The sequence below is a fragment of the Scheffersomyces xylosifermentans genome, assembly GCF_036884685.1.
Source record: "Scheffersomyces xylosifermentans strain CBS 12540 chromosome Unknown RJT20scaffold_7, whole genome shotgun sequence".
NCBI classification, from domain to species: Eukaryota; Fungi; Ascomycota; class Pichiomycetes; order Serinales; family Debaryomycetaceae; genus Scheffersomyces; species Scheffersomyces xylosifermentans.
In genome coordinates, this window is record NW_027042945.1 from 804,487 (window position 1) to 826,634 (window position 22,148).

Consider the following 22,148-nt stretch of genomic DNA (forward strand, 5'->3'; position numbering starts at 1 on the left):
ACCAGGATCTACACAATCAATAAGATCAATAGATCATTTTCATCAGTACAATGCCAACTCGAGAGAGCTTTCTTTTTGTAGCTTTGCCTTGACATACAACTCATTAGCTCTTCCAGCAGGAAGAGGACTGCTTCCGTCTATTCCAGATGAAAGTAGCTCAGATACTTGGGACTCGTTCAACTTGTCTAACCTCACCGGATACACATCAAACGAACTATATATTAAAGGAGCCTTCTTAGCTGGTTCATATTTCTGTCCGCTGGTCAATTCTTTTTCACTTCCCCATGTTATTTCTATTTGACATTCATTAATGGTTTCACCATGTAAGAAGAGAAGAGCATTCTCTGCTGAAGCTCTGAGATAGAACTTGACTGTTGCCGATTGGAAGTCTGGGGATAACCTACAAAACACGATATCACCAAAGGCTATCAAATGCTCAGCTACTTCATTCTCCGTGAACTTCGAAGACAATCCCTTCACTATCAAAGTGGAGTTATTAGGGTCTGTGAATTGGTTTAATGTGGGCTGTGGTTGTGGTATATGGATCTTAGAGAATTCATGACTTTCCGTTTCTTGAGCTCCAGTAGGTGGGATAGTGTTTGTTCCTGTTGCATGGCCTACTCTGATGGCTCTGCTTCCTATCACCACACCATTCATTTCTTTGAGAGCTCTCGTTTTAGTGTCTTGATTGTGGAATCGAATAAAGCCAAACCCCTTATTGGCACCAGTCATCGGATCATACATTATCTTCACCTGCTTGACTTGGTCAGGGAACCTTGCTTCGAACTTGCTCATTATGAGTTCCTCAGTAGCGTCTGGTGCCAAATCTCCTATGAAGATAGAATAATCGTTCTTTAATGGAACTCGGGAATCTCCCTTTGGAATTACGCTAGATGCTGCTTGAGCAGCAAGTCCACCACTTGCCCAATTAAGCTTAAATACTCTAGTCGAACCTGGTATAGCCAATCCATTCTTATTCATTGCAGCAGCCATTGCCTCTTGTGTAGCGAAAGAAACAAAGCAATAGGAAGGCTTCGAGGTATTGAACTTATCTTTCATTATTTTCACAGCAGTGGGCTTTTCCCCAAACGCTGCCCATATTGCTGATATAGACTCTTCTGTCCAAGTGGGATCAAGTCCACCCATCCATAACTGGAATTGCTGGAACAGACTATGTGAGGTTTCATTGTGCCTGTTATTCTGTTGTGTGTATCCACTAGTCTGAAAATTTTGCGATTGATATGCCGATTGGTACGCACTCTGGTACACTGGTTGGTGTCCACCTCTTTTTACAAACGGTTTCCTTCCTCCTTGTTGATGCAGTGAGTGACCAGAACCATTAGACCCATAAGCACCTTTACTGTATCGATTGTAGTCACCACTACCACCACCACTACCGCCTCCTCTATGGCCCGAATTTCCGTATGAAGATGAGCCTCCGCGGAAACCACCCCTTCTATCTCTATACCCCCCTCGAGAGCCCGAATTGTGATATGACATAGCTGTGGTTAAAGAGTATTGATTGAAGGTAGTAGAATTGTAAGTGGTATTAATGAAAATCTGTTAACTATAGTGAGTTCTGTGTGCAGGATTGTAACAGATGAGTGTTATGCAAGATGTTGGTCGATAGTGTTAATTGGTAGGCATTAGGATCAGCATTTTGGTTGTAATCCGGGTTGTTATAGTGTTTCATGTCATTGTATCGAGGCGGTAAGGTCAAGAAAGTATTGACTGCACTTTAAAAAGAAGAGCTTGCTGTGATATTAAACAGACGGAGAAGGTGGTGGTGGTGGTAGCTTTAGCCTATATTGTACTAGTAGAACCATTGCCAACCATACTCTAGAAAGAAGACGTCAAATTGCATTATTTGATATGAATGATTTATTATCCTGGGAATATCTGTTATAAGAGGCTTACCACTTCTTTTTATAAACTAAAGGTAGTAGCAATTCCCCTAGCAATTACATGACAAGCCATACATCTAATAAAGAGCTGCAAAATATGATGTTCTGTATATAAGCAAAAACCTATAATAAAAGACATTGGCTTCACAGGCTTCACAATAAGGACTTCTTAACTCTAAGATTTCTATACTATTCGACCCAACTACTGGTGTCTAGTTATTTTGATTCACTCGCCATTATCGAAAAAAAAAATAGCGTCGTTCAAGAACTCTCTGTAATACACCACCCCACTCTGACCAACTAGCCATAAATCATACATACAAACAAGAACATACATACCTACTGTTCAAATTAGGAAGAAAAAAAATTGAAACCGGTTAAATTTTTTATAAAATCAAATACTATAGAACCATCTTCACTTCTATTTTTACCTTCACCAATTTCAACACAAACCCTCATTATCCACTTTTCATAATCCCCATAATACATATCACCTCCTCCTCCTTCAGAATCTCACAGGCTTCTCTTCGCTCTAACTAATGTCGGCTCCTGCAGATACCCTTCCCTCACTCAGCGAAAATATCAACGAATAGAAATGAACTGAACGTAATACATCATATTTGATATCACAGTGTTACAGGTTATACATCTAATACCATCTGTTATCACAAGTAAAAGATGCTCGCTAGATCCCTGAGAAACTGCGGAAGAATAGTCTTCAAGAGATTTCAGCATGCCGCTGCTGCCGCCGAGCCTGCTGCTGCCAAACCAGCTTTCAACAATAAATACAACTTCAACATAAATCCTCCTCCAGTGCACGAATACTGGAACTACCGTAACGCCAGCGTCTTGCTTGCCGTGATTCCAGTATACTTAGCCGTGGGCTACGTGGCCAAGTACCTTGGTTCTAATCTTGAAGGTTACGAGGGCTTAATCGAGTTTGCTGAAAGCGACAAGGTCAAGGACATCCAATTTGGTCAACCTCAACAATTCAAGCCCACCAAATAGGCGACCAGCACCTTAACAAATCCACCAACCAATTGCATTCTCATTCTCCAGGATTGCTCCGTGGAGTCTACATGTTAGAGGCTTTCTGCGGTCCAATTTTGCGTCTATTCTATAAATATTGTTAGTTCTCATCCCATGCACTGAAAGCAAATGCAAAAGCGTACTAGTTAACTTTCTGGCTGGAGCTCATTTTACATAACGATTATATTATACACCTATCTATTCGAGTGAACATTGTAGTTTATTTGTTGTTGGTTTTGCTTGTGTTTTTTTGAGTAGTCATCATCTATAGAACCCATTCCATGAATATGCTTCAAGACTAAGACTACGTCAACTTTCGTCCAATATCAACCCCATTCCACAATCAATAAGAACATCCCTATTCCCAAACACTATATACTCTACTCTTCACTACACCTCTCTGTGTCTACCACCACTTCTCACTATTACCACCACTAACACTGTACTAACACTATACTAACAGTGCGAAAAAGTGCGAACATGCTGACATAACAGCTGACAAAGTCGCACTGGGTGCTTTTTTTCACACAAAATTTCATTGGCTCAATCGACCGAGTAAAATGGCAGTAAAAGAAGCTGAGCGGGTAACCAAACACCAGTAGATATCTCTTATAGAATAGTATTGGATATCAGATTCGTGATTGTATTGTGAGTGTAAAGGATCAGAATAAATACAATGCTTTCAAGAATTGGGTTACGCTCCTTCAGAGCCGTCCGCAATCCAGTGAGATGTCTCACTACAAAGACTACGATCACAGACCATACCACTGGTAGAGTGATCACATTGACAGACCCAAACAGACCCGAAATAGCAGACTACCCCAACCCAAAACCCGAGTTGGCACAGAACAAGGACCCCTACGCCAAGTACGACGATCCTCAGAACAGAAGAAACCTCAACGATCCCGTCAACATAGATGATGACTTGTACGACATGTGGTCCCCAGACTACTACCAATTCGTTTCCGACAAGACAGCCTTGAAGCACAACGCCATCTTCTTCTCGCTTGTTTTCGGATTCGGAGCCATCATCTGGTACTTCCAGTTGAACCCAGAGAAGCCAGCCATGCCTAGATCTTACCCATTCGGTGGATTGGCCAAGGAGTTAGGATCCGGTAACGCTGAGGACGATGAGTTCTACCGTGTCAAGCCAGATACCACTGCTGAGCAAGAGTTGGGCTTCTTGGATGGAGACAAGGACATTTCTTCTGCCAAGGAATCTTACATACAACAAAACGCTGACTTCATCAAGGCCTAAGTTTGAGGTGTAAACTCATCAGTAAAACATATTCATATGGTCCACTGTTCTGCGGAGTTATGCCGGTCTATCGCTCGGGAAGGTATCTGTAAACGACTTTGGTGCCACTGTCATCTATTAGCATCTATCGGAATTGTTTATCAGTTCCAGGATGCTGCCATTCTTCTTTTTCATCGCATATACATTGCTATGTACTTTATTTATACATACATTTGGTAACAGAGTTGTAGACATGGTGTAGAAATTGTAGATATGATTAAGTGTGAAACTGTTAAATGTATTATTTTAACAGAAAGACTACTGCTAGAGATATAATGTCTAGAACAAAAGAGCTATTTCAATAAGTTCATTATCATTGCAAACTTGGGAGATAAGCCAAATTTAGAAATTTAGCTTCACTCACCACCGAATTCAGTAACATTTTACAAGAATGGATGTGAAAGTCCATTCTAATCTGAAGAAATCATTCTTGATCTTTAAACCATATTATAAGTTGGCAGAGCAATTCCACCTATCCTTAACTAATTACCTAATTTATATACTGATTTGAGTGCTAATTCTGTCTTAAGAAGATATCTATCCTTCGTTGGTGCCTTATTTTGAGTAACCTAAATGAGTAACCTATTTTTGCACCTATTGCTAAAGCTCAAGTTATTTGACTCCACATATATTCATGAATATATAAGTTAAATGATATCAATTCTAATTATAGAGTAGTATCGTCTCATATTACAATGTACCATCCCCCATTCCCATCTCCATCTCCCATCTTTCTACCCAACTCTACTACTCTTTACTATTCTTCACCATATTGCAACGCTACCATATCCAACCCGTCATCTCTTCACTACATGACGGCGCTACCACATTTGCATTCTCCTGCATACTCTCCCACCCTCCATCTTTGTGTAATATTCCATACCCACTGAACTCTACGACTCTTCAAACAGTAAAAACCTATATGATGTATTTTTTCCGGTTGTTGTTATCCAGGTAGTTTAACGCTATAGATTCGCTACTACCAGCACATAAAACCAATTGGTAATGTCTCAGAGCGGCGGAAGGAGGAGTCTGCTGCGGTTACGTCAGCTCTCTTCAGCTGGCTCGTCGCCTTCTCTGGTTGTTCCTCACAAGAGATCAGAGAAGGAAGCACAGATTGACAGTGACAAGCCAAGTTCCCAGAGCAATGGTTCTGGCAGTAAGAAAAGACGGCAATTGGGCGGAACTACTAGCGTGGTGAAATTGTCAAAAGAAGAAAAATTGGCCAAGATCATCACCGACTTCAATATGACTCTCAATGAACTCTTTCATTTGACAGAGTATAAGTCTCTTGTTTCATGGAATCCTCTGGATTTTTCAGCACCAGCACAAACAGAGCATAACCACCAGCTACCGGAATTATTTGAAAATTTCGCCAATAACCCCAAGTACAAGTTGCCCTGGAATGACGGAACCGACGAAGAGCCCGATTTGAGTGGAGTGCCGTTACGTCTACAGAAGCGCGTTCTCGCCGAGCTCGAGGAGAAGTTGTTGAAGAAGTACCCATTCAAGAATGATGTGATAGAAAAGAGTAAAGAGATGGAGTTGACTCTTATAAATAGAACTTTGGACGAGGATGAAAAACCCACCAGTCAAGCTCAGGCTCATGTCCAGACTCAGACCTCCCAAGCAAACCATAGCAAAACCACATCTACATCGAAATCAAATTCAAAGACTCCAGCATCTAAGGGAAAGCAGTCTACCAAGGGATCTTCCAAAGTCAAGGCTGAGCAGGAGGAAGAACTTGTAGAATCGTCCGAAGAAGATATAGGAACAAACTACAAGTTGAAAGCCGTAAAATTCACCATACCCCCTCCTTTGGTTACACACCCCTCGCATATACCAGCATGGAGACCAGAGCACAGCAATCTTGATAACAGCACCGATATTAGGAACGAAGATGAACGCCAAATATTGGAGTTTAATCCTACTCCTATCACAGTAATAAGAGAAAAGGATAGAATATCTGTGGGCCCCGAACTAAGCAACAAGCTCCATAAGTTCTTGGAATCCAACTACAAAGTTGCAATCATAGACGATGTACCAGATTATAACAACACTGCCGAAGAGTTTGAGAAAGTAACAAGCCAACAGGAAGAGTTGCTCAAAGAAATATATCATAAAGCTGAAATCGAAAATAGTTTGGTATTGAACGGCGACAAGATAGAACGTAGAAAAATTGTACTTCCACAGACTGCTAATATCAGACAGGTTTCTGATCCATTTCGCTCAACTTCCACCATTGTTCCAAAAGTTCAAGGTGCAGCTAACAACCTTACACATCATGACCATTTCCTCGCCCAAGCGGTGACATTCTCAAAATTGCATCAACAAATGCGTAAGCAGCACCAGTTTCGTACAAGGAAGGTTGCACTGATGATAGAACTGCATTTCAGGAAGAAACGAGGTGAAGGAGAAAGGCTTGACAGAGAAAGAAAACAAAATTTGAGAAGATTAAGTAGAATTGCTGTGCAAGCTGTAAAGAAGAGATGGACACAGGCTAACAAAGTATACACTTTCATTCAGCAACAGAAGGCAGATGAATTGGCGCAGATAAAGGGTAGGGAGCACTTGAGTCAGATGTTGGAGCATTCAACCCAGTTATTGGAAGCTCAGTTGAACAAGTCATCAAGAGAGGCCACAACAGAGGTGGAAACTGATTACAACAAAAGTGACGACAATGCCAGTGTATCTGAAACCAGCGTGTCCAATTCAGACGACAATTTCAGTACAAGTTCAGTTGAGAACTCTGATAATGAGCAAGATGAAACTGAAGGACCTTTGGACACTTCCGATGAAAAGAACAATGATATGTCTTTATCCGTTGAGGAGCTCAGACAGAAATATTCTAATTTAGAAGAGTCTGTGGAGCCTTCTTCTGCGGTATCTGCTGAGGAAAATGACGAAGGTGAAAGTTCAGAAATGGAAGATGACGACATTGATGTGAGCCAGGGTCTTTCGGCTCTTTATGGTGGAAGCGCTGCAACCTTGAACGGTGGTAGAGAACAAACTGAGACCCCTCCTGTGGAACTCGAATACTCCGAGGAGCAGAAAAAACTTATAGAGGAACTTAATAACGATGTTCAAGAAGATTCTGTATTGAATTCTGAAGATTCGAGCTCCGGATTGTCATCGGAAGAATCAAGTGATGATGCTGATAATGAAATAAGTGACGCTGAAGCAGATCAAGCGGAAGGGGAAGAAGAACTTCATCAGAACGGACATGTTTCTAGTTTGGCTAGCATTTTTAATGGTCTGGTCGACCAAGACGCCGCATCTGAGGAAGAGGGTACATACAGCGAAAGCGAAGAAGTAGACAGCGACGACGAGAATATGAGTTCTACTGATGATGAGAATGAAATAGAAGAAGATAAAGAAGTCAAATCAAATGGAGACATTAAGGTGGAAGCGGAAGCTGAAACCAAGGAACATAATGAGGAAATTAAGGAGGAAGAAATTAACGGAGCCAAGGTCAGAGATGTGCCACTTCCCCCACTACTCAAAGGTACCTTGAGACCATATCAAAAGCAAGGTTTAAACTGGCTTGCTAGTTTGTACAATAACAACACCAATGGTATCCTTGCAGACGAGATGGGTCTTGGTAAAACTATTCAGACGATTTCACTTCTATCATACTTGGCTTGTGAACATCACATATGGGGTCCACATTTGATTATTGTACCTACATCTGTTATGCTTAACTGGGAAATCGAGTTTAAGAAGTTTGCACCTGGTTTTAAGGTGCTAACCTACTATGGATCTCCTCAGCAAAGAGCTCAGAAAAGAAAAGGTTGGAATAAGCCAGATGCCTTTCATGTTTGTATCACCTCCTATCAGTTAGTGGTTCAAGACCAGCAATCATTCAAAAGACGTAGATGGAGATATATGATTCTAGATGAGGCTCATAATATCAAGAACTTTAGATCTACTAGATGGAGAGCACTTCTCAATTTCAACACTGAGAATAGATTATTGTTGACAGGTACGCCATTGCAGAACAACTTGATGGAATTGTGGTCTTTATTGTATTTTTTGATGCCATCTTCGAAGGTAAATCAAGCGATGCCCGATGGTTTCGCAAATTTAGATGATTTTCAACAATGGTTTGGTCGACCCGTTGATAGAATTATGGAACAAACCACTGCGGCCTCCAACTCTGACATTATCGATGAAAATGAGGGCACAACAAAGAAGATGGATGAAGAGACTAGAAACACCGTTGCTCGTTTGCATCAAGTGTTAAGGCCATATTTATTGAGGCGTTTGAAGAAGGATGTTGAGAAGCAAATGCCTGGAAAGTACGAGCACATTGTGTATTGTCGGTTATCAAAGAGGCAAAGATTTTTGTATGATGACTTTATGTCTCGTGCCAAAACCAAAGAGACATTGGCATCTGGAAACTTCTTATCCATCATCAACTGCTTGATGCAGTTGAGAAAAGTTTGTAATCATCCTGATTTATTTGAAGTCAGACCTATCGTCACCTCATTCGCTATGCCTAAAGGAGTTTGCAGCACATTTTCAGCAACTGAAAGCTTAGTGAGGAAGGAACTAACTGATGAAAGTCTAATGCAAAATGTTGACTTCCATGTTCTTAATTTGGATATTACAAGTTGTGACAATTTAAACTACTTTGTCTCCCTGTCTGCTAACAAGCTCAGGTCGTCTAGGGACATCGAGCAACAAATTGAACTCCTTGACAAGCTAATCCCAGGTGATTTCAAACAGAACGCTCCGGATGTTACTGATTGCGTTGAATACTATCAGTTTATTAAAGCAAATGACCAGATGGAAGTGCGTGATAAACTTAAACATGTATTATACTTAAATTCCTTGAGATGTGGCCGTTCTCCTATCTATGGAGAATCGTTACTCCGCTTCTTGACGAAGAGTAAACCAAAGCCGGACAGTAATATCTACGATAGCTTGTTTCTTTCCTTGAATGAAAGAGTAAATTCTATGAGTGACGTCATCGAAAAATACTCTGTGTTGACTCCAACAGTAGTAGCCTTAGATATGAAGGACCAGTTAATCCCAATTTCAACACAAAGGAAATTGGTTCATGAAGTTGCTACTGATAGAATTGAGAATCCATTCCACAAATCGCAAGTTAAATTAAGTATTGCCTTTCCAGATAAGTCATTACTTCAATATGATTGTGGTAAGCTTCAGAAACTTGCTAAGTTGATGCAAGATCTCATAGCTGGGGGACATCGTGCGCTTATTTTCACACAGATGACTAAGGTATTGGACATTCTAGAGCAATTCTTGAATATCCACGGATATAGATACATGAGATTGGATGGTGCTACAAAGATTGAAGATCGTCAACTTTTAACGGAGAAGTTCAATAGGGACAACAAGATTCCTGTATTCATTTTATCGACAAGATCCGGTGGTTTGGGTATCAACTTAACTGGTGCAGACACAGTCATTTTCTACGACTCGGATTGGAATCCTGCAATGGATAAACAGTGCCAGGATCGTTGTCACAGAATTGGTCAGAGCAGAGACGTGCATATTTATAGATTTGTTTCTGAGTACACTATTGAGTCTAACATTTTAAAGAAAGCAAACCAGAAGAGACAGTTGGATAATGTTGTTATTCAGGAAGGTGAATTTACCACTGATTACTTTGGAAAGTTTTCCGTGAGAGACCTTGTCAATGACTCTACTATCGTTGATCAAATTCCTGATAGAGAATTGGACTTTACAGGAGATGCTAGCATGGAAAATGCCTTTGCACAAGTGGAAGATGAGGATGATCGAGCAGCTGCAAGTGTTGCCATGAAAGAAGTTGCTGTTGACGACGAAGATTTTGATGAAGAAAGCAAATCTGTTACTGCAACTGGTACACCTACACCAGGCCCCGATGGCTCTGTTCCTCCTGCTGGCGTTTCTGCCAAGTCCCACGCGCCAGGAGAAGTTGTCGATGTTGATTATGAGGAGGGCATTGGCCATATTGATGAGTATATGCTCCGGTTCATCTCCGACGGCTTTTTGCCTGATTAACCAAGACTCTTACGCATTCAAAACATGCAAAAAGGAACGTAAAAATGTTCAAAATACTGTAATATATATACTGCTTGTAACTATAGATAATAATAAAGGACCACCATATCTTTTTCCATGTCTTTTCCATGTCTGTCTATTTTTTCGCAGCCAATTTATAAGGACGTCATGGTAGATTCTAGTAAGAAACACACTTAAGAAGAATGACAACTATATTCGTTTTTTTTTATTAGTTTTATTTATAACTCGAGAATTTTTATCTACGCCGCCACCACCACCTCCTACTGCTGCTCTTACGAATTCAAAGTCCACATAACCAATAACCTTCTAGAAAGAGTAGCCTACTGAAGCACTACAGTTATAAAATATCTATAATTTTTGAAGACAGAAATAAAATATGAACAAATGGCAATGAAAATTCGAAATGAAATAGGAGTCCAACTTTTACATACTCAATATACTAATACAGCAGTAGCATTTATAATTATCATATATACCTACCCTACATATACTCATCAATATCATCTCATCTCCCTTACGAAACCTCTCCCGCCCACCACCACCAACCTGAAACCTTCGCGCTACCATCTGCAACAACCCAATTTAAAATTCATCCATAGTCGTGTCCCCACCAACTGCCCTATCTGGACGAGCCCCCAAAACGATTATTAGATAATGATGAAATGAATGAATATGAAGTTGATTATAGAAGAACCGTAGAGAAACCAGTCAATTGAAGCTATAAAATAAGATGTCGTCGTCTGGAATCCACTCATTGTTGAAGACTGAAAAAGAGGCCGCTGAAATCGTCAACGAGGCCAGAAAGTACAGAACCAACCGTTTGAAGACGGCTAAGGCAGATGCTCAGACTGAAATCGACGAGTACAAGAAACAGAAGGAAGCCGAGTTGAAGGACTACGAAAAGGAGCATGCTGGCTTGAACGAGTCCATTGACAAGGAAGCCGATGCACAGGTCGAGAAGGAATTGGCCAGTATCAAGGCCAAGTACGCTGAAAAGAAGACTGCTGTGGTGAAGTTGTTGGTTGATGCCACCATCAAGCCAACTCCAGAGTTGCACATCAATGCTGCTCGTTAAGCAACCAGCAATTAGGCGGGGATCAGGAGCGGTAATTAATGTAGGTGAGAAAGATGTAAATTAGAAAAAAGTGGTATGACTTTACTTGATCAAGTATCAGTTGGAAGCTCAATCTCACTATCAATTGATAAAGAGATAGAACTTATAATATGTTTGCATTTTTTGCCTAATTTCACCCTTAATTACTACAATCGATGTTTCTCCCTCCAATAGGCGTCACAAATCTACACAGTGAACCTGGCTTTTCAATTCCATCCCCTATCGTTTGATTTTACTATTATTTATATACATTTCAAAATACATATCTACATAACTCTATAAGTGCTACGCTGTTACCACAGCTCAGCTTGTAGCTATATACTCATGTTAATGCCATGGCTATGAATTCAGTTGGTGGGAAGATACTCTGTGCACTTTTGAGTTTCATGTCTCTTGAGAGTCTTTTCAAAGATGTCTACGCTCCACCCTTAGCCAATTTTTTGAATGCCTTTACAACCTCCCAAACCCTACTGTCATAGCCAGCAGTGTTCAAACTACTGACAAATCCCCATGCCTTCTTATCATCTTTGATAGGATAGTCAATTGGTGGTGGGATACTGGTAGCGACGCCAAACCATCTCATTAATGGTTTATCCATTACCACAGATTTGGCTACACATAAACCTAAGAGACCCTCTTCACCGCCAAACTTACCGTATCCTGACTTCTTTACTCCTCCAAAAGGAAGCTGAGCAACGTAGAAGGTGGCAAAGTCGTTGATTGCTACATTTCCACTATCAAGCCTGTTGACGATGTCATTAACTTGCTTGAAACTTGAACCAAAAATCGAGTTTCCCAAGCCGTACTCAGTACCATTGGCCAAATTGATTGCATCATCTACGTCTGTAGCCTTAATCATTGTAAGAACTGGACCAAAGACTTCTTCTTGAAATATTCTCATGCTGGAATCCACGTCAACGAGCAAAGTGGGTTCAAAGTAATGACCTTGTGGATAGTTTGGATGCTGGTATGGTTTTCCACCATGTATTAAACGAGCCCCTTTGGATACTGCATCCTCTACCAATGCCTCTAATTGTTTGAATCTGTTGTCTGATATCATGGCACCCATATCAATTTCGTCCAATTGGTCAATGTCAGATCCTAGACGAAGTTGGTTCACTCTTTCTGAAAAGATTTCAACAAGCTTTTCGTAACTTTTGGGCAAGCAGATAACTCTCTCAATTCCAATACAGTTTTGCCCAGCGCTCTGGAATGTACCTCTCATGATAACAGAAGACAATGCTTTAATATCCTTAATATCATCCAAGACAATAAGAGAGTCCTTTCCTCCCAATTCCACTACACACGGGGTGAGCTCCTTGGCAGCACTCTCCACCACTTTGTGAGCAACTGGTTTAGAACCGATGAAAGTGATGTGAGATAAGCCAGGATGAGAACTGAAGTAGTCGGCATCCTCTGGATAGCAGCAGCATAACTGAACCAAATCCTCATCAATTTTCAACAGCCTGAGAACTACTCTGACCAAATCGATAAACCACTTGGATGACCAGATAACCTGCTCGGAACACTTTATGATAATGGCATTTCCAGTAAACAAAGCTGCAATTATAGGACCCATGAGGTTGTGGAATGGGTAATTCCAAGATACCAATGCTGCTACCACTCCCAATGGCTCATATCTGACTTCTCCGTTTTTCATCATACCTATTAATAAGTTAGAAGGACCCGGTCTCTGGGACGGTCTCAAAATTCTTTCTCCATGCGCAATTATCCAATTCAACTTCTCCAACGTCACCATGATTTCACCCATCAGTGCGTCAAGTTTGGTCTTTCCACTATCTCTACACGCAATTCTAGCAATATCTTGTTGGTTGTCGAGAATATAGCGACTAAGAGTTTTCAATACTTGTCTTCTAAGAGAGAAGTTTGAATTCTTCCAAGAATTCTGGGCTTTCTTTGCGTTAATTATTTGTTGATTCATTTCCTCCTTTGAAGTGGCAGAAAATGTTCCTAAGTATTGGCCCGTTGCGGGACAGTAACTCTGGATCTTGTTTGGTTCATTGGGTACTCTGATGGTTAGGTTTGGTGGATAGAGTCTTTTTCCCTTCCAGTGAGGCTTTGCTTCATCAGGAATTGGCACCACGAGCTTGATTGGTTCTTCTAGTTTATTGTACTTATTGGGGCTCGATGTGATGTACTTTGCGTAGATCCAGAGGAGTGTTGGTAAGATCACGAACACGAAGAAGGTGGTTGAGATCTGGTACTGCCATTGCCATTCCTGGAACTTGAGGTCGATAAAAATCATCCTATGAGACGACAATGAACGGCGGTTGTTTGTGGGTATTTGATAAGAAAAATGCAAGTAATCAATGCTAGAAGTGAACTAACAACTACCCATGAACCAATTGGTACTTCTCACCACTTAACTCGTACTACTCGTACAATGGTACAACACTACTACGTTACAACCGTAAAGAAATCTATTTACGACGAGTGAGATTTTACAGAGAACTTGAGCAAACGACGGTTTCGGTCGCACGAAGAAAAACAGAAGAGAGGAAGAGTTAGTGAGAGAGTTAGCGAGAGTGTTAGCGAGAGTGTTAGCGAGAGTGTTGGCGAGAGTGTTAGTGAGAGTGTTAGCGAGAGTGTTAGTGAGAGAGAGAGATGGTGGTGGTGGTGGTGGTGGTGGTGGACAGGAGTGGGGAGGTGGAGAGTGCGTAGAGGTTATGATTGCTTAACGAGAGAGAATGAGGTAATGTCACACACGGACCGGACCTGATACAGTAATAATGATGTGGAGGAGAGAAAAGGTGGGTTAGTGTGAGTGTGAGTGTGAGAGTTGTTGCTGTGTTTTTTCAGTAGCTCTTGAGAGAATATATAGGTGTAGGTCCAAAGTAGTAAATTTTCAGTGGTAGTACATTTTTCAGTGGATAAATAGAGCTTATATTGCTAAGGGTTATATTATTGCTATGCATGGAGAAGACAATTGGACCATTCCTAAGTTAGGCATGTTCCATTGAAATACATGGTACTGAAATGGACCATGGCAGAAGAATGAACCAGGATAGAATAATAAATCAGCAAGTTAACCTCCAGAAATCCTATACGAGAGAGAACGAGATATACCATCAATATATCCTACAACTTGCTGCTGGTGGTGTCGTTATTGCGTGGTCATATGACAGTTTTGTGAATTAGCGAGAGATGCTCTTACGCAGTAATCTTTTTTAGTGAGCGTTAGCTAACTAACATGATGCGTTTTGTGTATACTGAGAAGAGTTAGTGAATTTAGTGAGATTAGTGGGAATTTTAGTGGGAATTCTTATGCGTGTAAAAATTTAGTGAAAGATGGTAATGATTATGATGATGATATGCTGGGAACGGCTTCATAGTGGTACCAGTTATATAGACCATTGACCATGATGGGAACTCAGCATCTTAAGACCTTGGACTCTGTGTAGTTGTTTTCTGGACTCTGTGTGTAATTCATGTGATCTTGTACGACATTCGTCTACCCTACTTGCTGAACAGGCCTACTTAAATTACATATAAGCAGCTCAGATATATTTTACTATCTTCCCTCTCTACTTCCTTCTCTATATTCATTTCTATAAGCTGTGATCATAGTCTAATAATGATATAAATCCACCTTCTTACTCCTATTCCTCTCCTCTGGCCTCCTCTTCTTGCAATTGCCGCAAAATACCATCAAAGTCTGTCTCTGCCGTACGGTTCTGTACTATCTGCCCCAAAAGATTCTGGTCCACGTAGTCAATCAATGAATCAACAATTCCATCCTTTTTATGAATGACTCCAGTATATTCATTGTAGTCTACAGTAGTGTTCTTTGGTGGGAGAAGGTCGTACTCGAATGTATCCTCTCTGGACCACACTACCTGTGGAATCTTGGCCATAATCTTGTTTTCACCAGAGAGAATTGCAAAACGGATAAGATTGAAAGGAAGGTCGCTCTTCGGACTATCAGCCTTGAAACCTATCAACTCAAAAATTGACTTGAGTCCCTTCTGTTGTGTGTTCTTCACTGGAGAACTCTCAAAGAGCTTATGAAGTTCATCATGCAAGAATTGTCTCTTGGCCTGGTCGTTCCATATCAATGGTGCCCTTACTACATATGTTTCTGCAGCAAGAATTATGGACTCATCAGTAGGTATATCCTGCTCGCTGACAGATGTGGCAGATAGACCTATTGATTCTAGCAATTTGAATGCGACGTATGGATGTCTTGTGTATGCCAATTTCAACAGATTTCTTGCGTTTTCTTCGTCTCCCAAATGAAGGTAAGCCAACACTGTAGAGAATGCAATTCCAGGCGTTAACCACCCGTTGTAGGTCGTGACTAATGGTGACTTTGCAAGTTTTGTCAAATACTTGAATTCTTCTGACATTATGGCGTAATGGTCCAAGAAGTACCTGACTCCTAATGGGTCCTCTGCTGGAGAAATACTGAGTAAAAATTTACAATAATTAAGTGCGGTGAAAAACGCAGACCTTTCACCTAATGCTATGATATATCTGAAAAGACACAAATGAAACTGTCTGTTTAAGAACCCCTCATATGGCAAGCGTATGAGTCCAGTCTTCCCCTCGGATAGGAGTTCATGGAATCTTTTATGAACTGATCTATCAAAGACAAAGAGAGCTTTCTCAATTAATGCATTGCTGGTCGATTTGTTGTCTCCTTGTCTCAATAGTACCATTGCTACTTGAAGTAAGGTCTCGGCATGGTATGGATACTGTTGCTGTAATTGAATTAACGATTCGGGATCTGGAGTCATGACTACCGAAGCGTAGAATCGTGTGTTCGCTACTCTTTCCTGAACATTGTTCACTTTCGTGAATCGGAAGTATCTAACACCCAAGGCGGCTTCTTTCTTGATTTTAACTTGCAAATCGTCTATTTCTGCGTGGTCTTCCTTATAATCCAAGTACTTAATGAGTTCGTCTTGGCTGATCTCTTCCATTCCCATTGGTTTTTGAGCTGTCGGAAGATAATCGTCTCTGATCTTAGTGAAGAGCAATTTACGTGTAGTTCCTGGAACTCCACGACGGTCTCCTCCTCCCCATCCTCTTGTCAATCTGGCTAATTTCTTGAATTGCTGCAAGAGCTCTGGAGAAATAGCTAAAGAAGTAGTAGTGTTTGCATCTTCAATAGTATCCAAAGACAAATTGCCCAATAAGTTACGGAATTCTTGATCTGGGTCTAGGTTCTTTGTAGATTCTATAGCAAGTAAGGGTAAAGATTCTTTTACTCTTCCAGACGTGAAATACTTGAAGTTGGAGTCATAGTCCGCTATTGGTGTGGGTTCCATGTCAAATTCTTCCTCAAAATCATAGACATCTTCGTAGTTATCTGGCAATTCAGCAATCACTGACGATTCTTTGGAAGTCTTAAGCTTCTGTTGGTCCTTCTTCTTGGCGTCCGCCAATATTCTATCGAGTTCTTCATCGCTGTCGACTATTTCCACTGCCTTCTTCTTCTTGTTCTTCTTCTTTTTTGATTTACTCTTTTTGGAAGCGGTGGAACTTGGTTCAACAACGCTTTCTTTTGGTACAGAACTTTCAAGTCTCAGTTCTTCTTCATCTTGACTTTCTTCGTCGTTGTCATTGTCGTCGTCGTTGAGAAGTGCAAAGACATTCACTTTGGGCTTGACAGGTAATGACTCATCTTCCGATTCACTAGCATCTTCAACGGCCTTCAGCTCCTGGAGTTTCTCGAGCTTCTCGAGCTTTTGCCTCTCGAGTCTTTTGAGTGCTCTGGAACTCATTTAACTACTCTTCACAATAAATACAACGGCTGCTTCACTCCTTGAACTGTCAGGAACATCCTGATAAGGTTCTGAAATATTTCATTTTTCCATGTTCTGACTTTACGCACTCGAAAAAAGAAGTGGTCTCAAAAGTTCGCTTACATTTTTTGCATTTGTGGATGCAAAAAGTTGATGTTCCTTATATTTAAATAGGGAAGACAGAAGTGGTAGTACAAGTATTAATGAGTGGATTGTCTCCTATAAAAAGCTGTAGCGATGGTAATAGAGGAGTTGAAGGAAATTATGGCCAGAAGGAAAGCTCCGAATATGAGATTGAAAAAAATGCCACTAATATATCAAATGACTTGGATATGCTATTGACGAGCATTACTACAGCTTCACCAATTCGACAGATTTATATGGATGGGGATATCTTGCAATTCAGCGGCAAACCCACAAAGGGTGAAGAAACCAGCGGTCTGGATGCCTTAGTTAATACTCCTGATATCTCGTCATCTGAGCCAGTTGTTAATCCCTACTCGTTCAGCTTATCTAGCGGCGGCAATGATACCGAAAATCGAAGGCTTGGAAGTCTGCTGAAACAGGTCACTTCAGCACGAAGCACCATTTCACCCCCTTTAACAGATCTACCTGCTACTGGAGGTGCGGTGACATCTTTCTGGAACTTCATCTACAATGGAGAGAAACCTGCTGCCTCTGCTGATTTAGCACCGTCTGCTATGTCTCCCAACGTTTCTCATTCCCCTGCAATTTCATACCCCATGACCTTTTCAGATGTTACTTCGCCTTTTCCAGAAACATCATTCTCACCACGGAACAGGCTTCAAGCACAGGTTGGGTTCAAGATGTTCAAGATTTTGGAGGAGGTGTTTGAGAGCGAAGAAAGCTATCTAATATCAATGAAAATACTTCAAAACAATTATGTGGAGCCGTTTATGATTAATAGTAAGCTGGACATCCCAACGCCAATTAAATTGTTAAAGCTATACTTGAACATGCTTGTGGAGACGCATACCTTTGTTCTTGATACCTTCAGGAGTCTATTTGAAAACCCAATTGATTTGGATAGGACAGCCATTTCAATTTCAAATGTAATCAATTCACATTGTTTGTACAAGCATGTTTATCTGGAGTATTGCAATATATTTGAGAACGTATTAAGGATACTAGAGGACAACAAGAAACCCGTCTCCGGTGGTAATGCCTGGAATAGGAAATGGATTAAAGGGTGGGAAATATACTTGGAAGCCACTCAACCTAGAGCAAAGCATATGGATTTGTCATTCTTTTCCTTGATCCAAAGGCCAATTGCTAGGATTGGGAAGTATAGGCTTCTAATCGACTCCATTTACAAGACCATTTCCGAGAATAATAAGGCGGTAGTAAGTAACATTGCAAGCGAGGTCAAAGATAAGTTAGAATACATTAATAATTGTTCGAAGGAGTTCAATGCTAACGAACTAAACCAAAAATTGAACGAATTAGTTGACTATGGAGGGATTGACGCCAACACGTCTATATCACTGCAATTTTTTGGAACACCGTTCTTGATTGGAGCAGTTGCAGCAATATGGGTCGAAGATGGTGAGAGCATCGGGAAGACCCTTGGCTCTGTACTATACAAAAGTCACTTACTCTTGGTGGATATGACAAAAGGTAATAAACTGAAAAAGAATCCCGTCAAATTCCTTGTACCACTATCTAAGTGCAAGATTATTTGCAATTACACAGAAATGGAAGGTGGCTTGATCAGCTTTTCTTTGAGAGTAATTAAGCTAATATTTGAAATAAAGCTTAAACAATATGAAATATTGCTCCATTTCGTATCCAATGCCGAACTTAAGGTCTGGCTGGACTATCTTGAGATGCTCGTGAACTTTGTCAATGGTCCCTACAAGCTTGATTATTCGGGTGCAAATTATGACGTTCTCCTGGTGTTTCCACCAGGTCTAAACCCTTACGAAATAAATCTTCTCAATACTGCCAATTACGCGAAGTACAAGAACAGCTGCTATTTCAGAGATGCAATACCAATACACATACATGCAGAATTTGCAACAGAAGACGAAACACAAGGTAACATTCCCTTGGCCCTGTTCCATAACTCTCCATTTCGCATCCGCGATACAGACACTCAGATCTTCCTTAAAAAATCCGAGCGTTCTGCGACCGAATCCAAATTGAGAGAAGTGTGGAGTAAGGAGTTATCCTCTATATTCTCAGAGCGTGGCTTGCGCAAAAGCGCAAGTTGGTCAGCTCTCAAGAGGACTTCCATGAGACTGCTGACCATCACGAGCAGTCCTCACCACAGCAATGGCACTTCAGAGGGGACAATAACAGGAGAAAATTGCATCCGAGAAAAATTCGTCACTTCGCCAGTAGAAAGGAGCTTCTCTATGGCGACAATTAAAACTGGAGGGAAGAGCTTGCTACAGGATTTGTTCAGATCTACGCCTTGGGCTGGACCAAGGTGAGCAATTGCAAATGTAGTGTGCATTTATAATAGGTAGTATATAAAGTTGTAATAGAACTTTTCGTCGCCTACACTGGCATCTTTCGCTATCATAGCTCTGAGAATTGAGCGTAGCAGTCGTAAATCATAACTTCAAAGCAGATTAATTGGTGCCTCCGCTGACAGAGCCATTGCGGGCACCACCATTCTGAATCGATGCGGATTGCTTGTCGGCCCCCTCCTTCAAGATTTTCTGGATGATTTCATCCTTGTTGGAAGTACCGAATTCTGTCAGCAATTCCAACTTGGAGGCCTCATCGAAAACACCGTCTGATCCTCCGGTTCTATTCGTAAACACTTTGTAAACTCCAACAAGGTCGATCAACGAAATCGAGGTATCCCCCTGTCTGTATTTCTTGAGCAACTCGGGGTACTCGATAAAGACAATGAAATCGACCTCGCTTCCTTTGTAAAAGATCTTGTGAGGGGAGTTGGGGGACATATCTAGCTGCTGTTTAGGAAAGAGTGGGTGATGGATAAGTGTAGTCAATTCAATTGCTATCACTTAATAACTATCCACCTCGCAATTGATATCCGTAAAAGTGGAGAACCCCGTATATTTATATAACTACTGGAAAAAAGTGGCGGCACACGCAACCATCCTGAGAAATACCTACATGACTGATCATATAGCAATCCCTTAAACTGTTGTGGAATGATTGTTTGCAATCATTAAACTGCATAGGGTAGTAGGCGCGCGAGTAGTTACTATTATTATGTCATATTGCGTTGAGATGTTCATGAACGGTACAGGAAGATGCTTTCACTGCAAACCAGCCCAGCAAGTAATGTGTAATTGGGCAGATAATTGCGAAAGTTAAGAAGCGAAGAGCTTTCCAGAAGAAATCTCCATGCTGAGCCCTGGAGATATGAAGATAACACGAAGCCCTGGAGATGTGAAAATATTATACATCAGATCAATGTCGCACCTCCTTAATCCGAATGTCTTGAATGTCTTGGGTCATTTCCTTAATATTGTTTCTAGTTACCACTTAGATATCATCGACTGGAAACAATATAATCTGTTCTATACCTTTAGAGTTTAAGTGACACGAGTTATATCACGACTGCGTGTTAAAAGGTACCAGCATCCAGTTGAATAAGTCTTTAAAGAAATACTAATTTTGTCAAGAGCTTATATATCTCCACGTTATCTAAATGAAATTACAATTCCAATTGAAATCATGTCTTCAATTAGTATTGGGCGTCTTCTGTACTACTAAAAAACGTCTTTATTTAAGAGAGTTGCGACATTCATCTGAGAAATACTGCATACATTACAGTACTGTTAGATAAAATGTTTTAGGACGATTTTCAGTTTAATTTGCAACTCTATACCCTATTCACCTCCTATGTAATAAGTTCTTCTCTAGTATTTCTTTAAATGGCAAATAGATGCAAGCTGTCAGTTAGACGCTTCTTTCGATTGCTTTCGATATTATAGTGTAGTGTTTCGACTTATCCATAATCCCATCAATGGTCTTCTTTTCAGTAGTAGTGTCGCAATCTCCTCCAGCGCCCCAGTATTGGTAATACAAATGTGCAATCCTTCCACTGTGGTAATTGCAATCCTTTTGCATTGCAGAATGTAGGTTAGATCCCGCGGTGAGAGTTGAAAGTAGAGCATCGAGTTTATTCTTCCCTATGCCTCCCCAGAGTGAATTTTATACTCCAAGAAGCTCCTCTTTCTTACGAATCACAAGAGAACTACTATGTAGGACATGCAAAGATTTATGTTTTAAAGTACATAATAGTTAAAACAGGTACAGTATGATACATTATAAAGTCGGTTTATTCCAATTGACGTTTCTGTTAGATGTGGGTTGTGCTTTGAGGAAGGCTCGTCACTGCAAGATTCATCTACAGCACTGAACACCAGCTTTCACGATTCAAAATTGTCTGTGGTCGACGCAAACTAGGAATTGATGTGAAGTATTTTCCTGACAATATTCGCACCCCGCCGTAACAATATTTGACTCCAATAATTCAAATTAAAGCCCCATAATTTCATCTAGATACGTTTTAAATATTAAAGAACAATTTTTTTTTCTATAAAATAGTGACATACATTATATACGGTCTAGATATTTATATATTTCTTTTGATATTAGAATAAGATTCACAATTGAGTGCTAATAATGTCTCAGAAAAGATTAAAATAGTTCACCGAAAGACACTAAAATGTTGAAAGTCAAAGATGTGGTTGCAAATGGAACAAACATTTACTAATACCCAAAAATAAACAGTAGAACTCATAATTTCAACGTTTATCACAGTAAATGGAAATAGCTACACCCAACATAGTTCGACTCTGGGATCGGGTTGAGGCCGTTTTTGACAACATGTGTTTGCCCTTTGGTGGACCAACCACCATTTCTCTTCATGTTGAAATTAAAACTCAATGAAAACACAATTGGAGCAGTAGTCAATACATTGGTTGCAAATGTTTAACATATTAGAATCTCATCTCTAGTTTCTGCTCCTAGTTTCTGCTCCTAGTTTCTCTCTA

General features: G+C 40.6%; 9 protein-coding genes across 9 annotated transcripts; 5 read left to right on the forward strand and 4 right to left on the reverse strand. All coding sequences in view use genetic code 12, as the record gives it.

Moving 5' to 3' along the window:
* Positions 1–42: 42 nt before the first annotated feature.
* Positions 43–1,500, reverse strand: RJT20DRAFT_99650 (uncharacterized protein; the record flags this gene model as incomplete). The annotated part of the gene is made up of 1 exon (XM_064921774.1): positions 43–1,500. The coding sequence occupies one exon, from the start codon at positions 1,498–1,500 to the stop codon at positions 43–45; it is 1,458 nt and encodes a 485-aa protein (XP_064772514.1).
* A 1,011-nt stretch (positions 1,501–2,511) lies between these two features.
* On the forward strand, positions 2,512–3,139 carry RJT20DRAFT_130555 (uncharacterized protein). Its single transcript, XM_064917770.1, has one exon. It carries the CDS (start codon positions 2,583–2,585, stop codon positions 2,910–2,912), a length of 330 nt encoding a protein of 109 aa, XP_064772515.1. The 5' UTR covers positions 2,512–2,582; the 3' UTR covers positions 2,913–3,139.
* A 121-nt stretch (positions 3,140–3,260) lies between these two features.
* On the forward strand, positions 3,261–4,424 carry RJT20DRAFT_58505 (uncharacterized protein). Its single transcript, XM_064920837.1, has one exon. It carries the CDS (start codon positions 3,610–3,612, stop codon positions 4,189–4,191), a length of 582 nt encoding a protein of 193 aa, XP_064772516.1. The 5' UTR covers positions 3,261–3,609; the 3' UTR covers positions 4,192–4,424.
* A 763-nt stretch (positions 4,425–5,187) lies between these two features.
* SWR1 (chromatin-remodeling protein) lies at positions 5,188–10,434 on the forward strand. The gene has a single exon (XM_064917771.1). It carries the CDS (start codon positions 5,236–5,238, stop codon positions 10,240–10,242), a length of 5,007 nt encoding a protein of 1,668 aa, XP_064772517.1. The 5' UTR covers positions 5,188–5,235; the 3' UTR covers positions 10,243–10,434.
* Positions 10,435–10,957: 523 nt separating this feature from the next.
* Positions 10,958–11,649, forward strand: VMA10 (H(+)-transporting V1 sector ATPase subunit G). The gene has a single exon (XM_064917772.1). The coding sequence runs from the start codon at positions 10,994–10,996 to the stop codon at positions 11,336–11,338; it is 345 nt and encodes a 114-aa protein (XP_064772518.1). The 5' UTR covers positions 10,958–10,993; the 3' UTR covers positions 11,339–11,649.
* MSC7 (meiotic recombination directing protein) lies at positions 11,650–13,811 on the reverse strand. Its single transcript, XM_064917773.1, has one exon. It carries the CDS (start codon positions 13,641–13,643, stop codon positions 11,793–11,795), a length of 1,851 nt encoding a protein of 616 aa, XP_064772519.1. The 5' UTR covers positions 13,644–13,811; the 3' UTR covers positions 11,650–11,792.
* A 1,186-nt stretch (positions 13,812–14,997) lies between these two features.
* On the reverse strand, positions 14,998–17,124 carry RJT20DRAFT_99183 (uncharacterized protein; the record flags this gene model as incomplete). The annotated part of the gene is made up of 1 exon (XM_064921759.1): positions 14,998–17,124. The coding sequence occupies one exon, from the start codon at positions 17,122–17,124 to the stop codon at positions 14,998–15,000; it is 2,127 nt and encodes a 708-aa protein (XP_064772520.1).
* Positions 17,125–17,218: 94 nt separating this feature from the next.
* On the forward strand, positions 17,219–19,672 carry RJT20DRAFT_58529 (uncharacterized protein). Its single transcript, XM_064920841.1, has one exon. It carries the CDS (start codon positions 17,349–17,351, stop codon positions 19,599–19,601), a length of 2,253 nt encoding a protein of 750 aa, XP_064772521.1. The 5' UTR covers positions 17,219–17,348; the 3' UTR covers positions 19,602–19,672.
* Positions 19,673–19,742: 70 nt separating this feature from the next.
* On the reverse strand, positions 19,743–20,081 carry RJT20DRAFT_136790 (uncharacterized protein; the record flags this gene model as incomplete). Its single annotated transcript, XM_064918506.1, has 1 exon — positions 19,743–20,081. The coding sequence occupies one exon, from the start codon at positions 20,079–20,081 to the stop codon at positions 19,743–19,745; it is 339 nt and encodes a 112-aa protein (XP_064772522.1).
* Between the last annotated feature and the right edge of the window lie 2,067 nt (positions 20,082–22,148).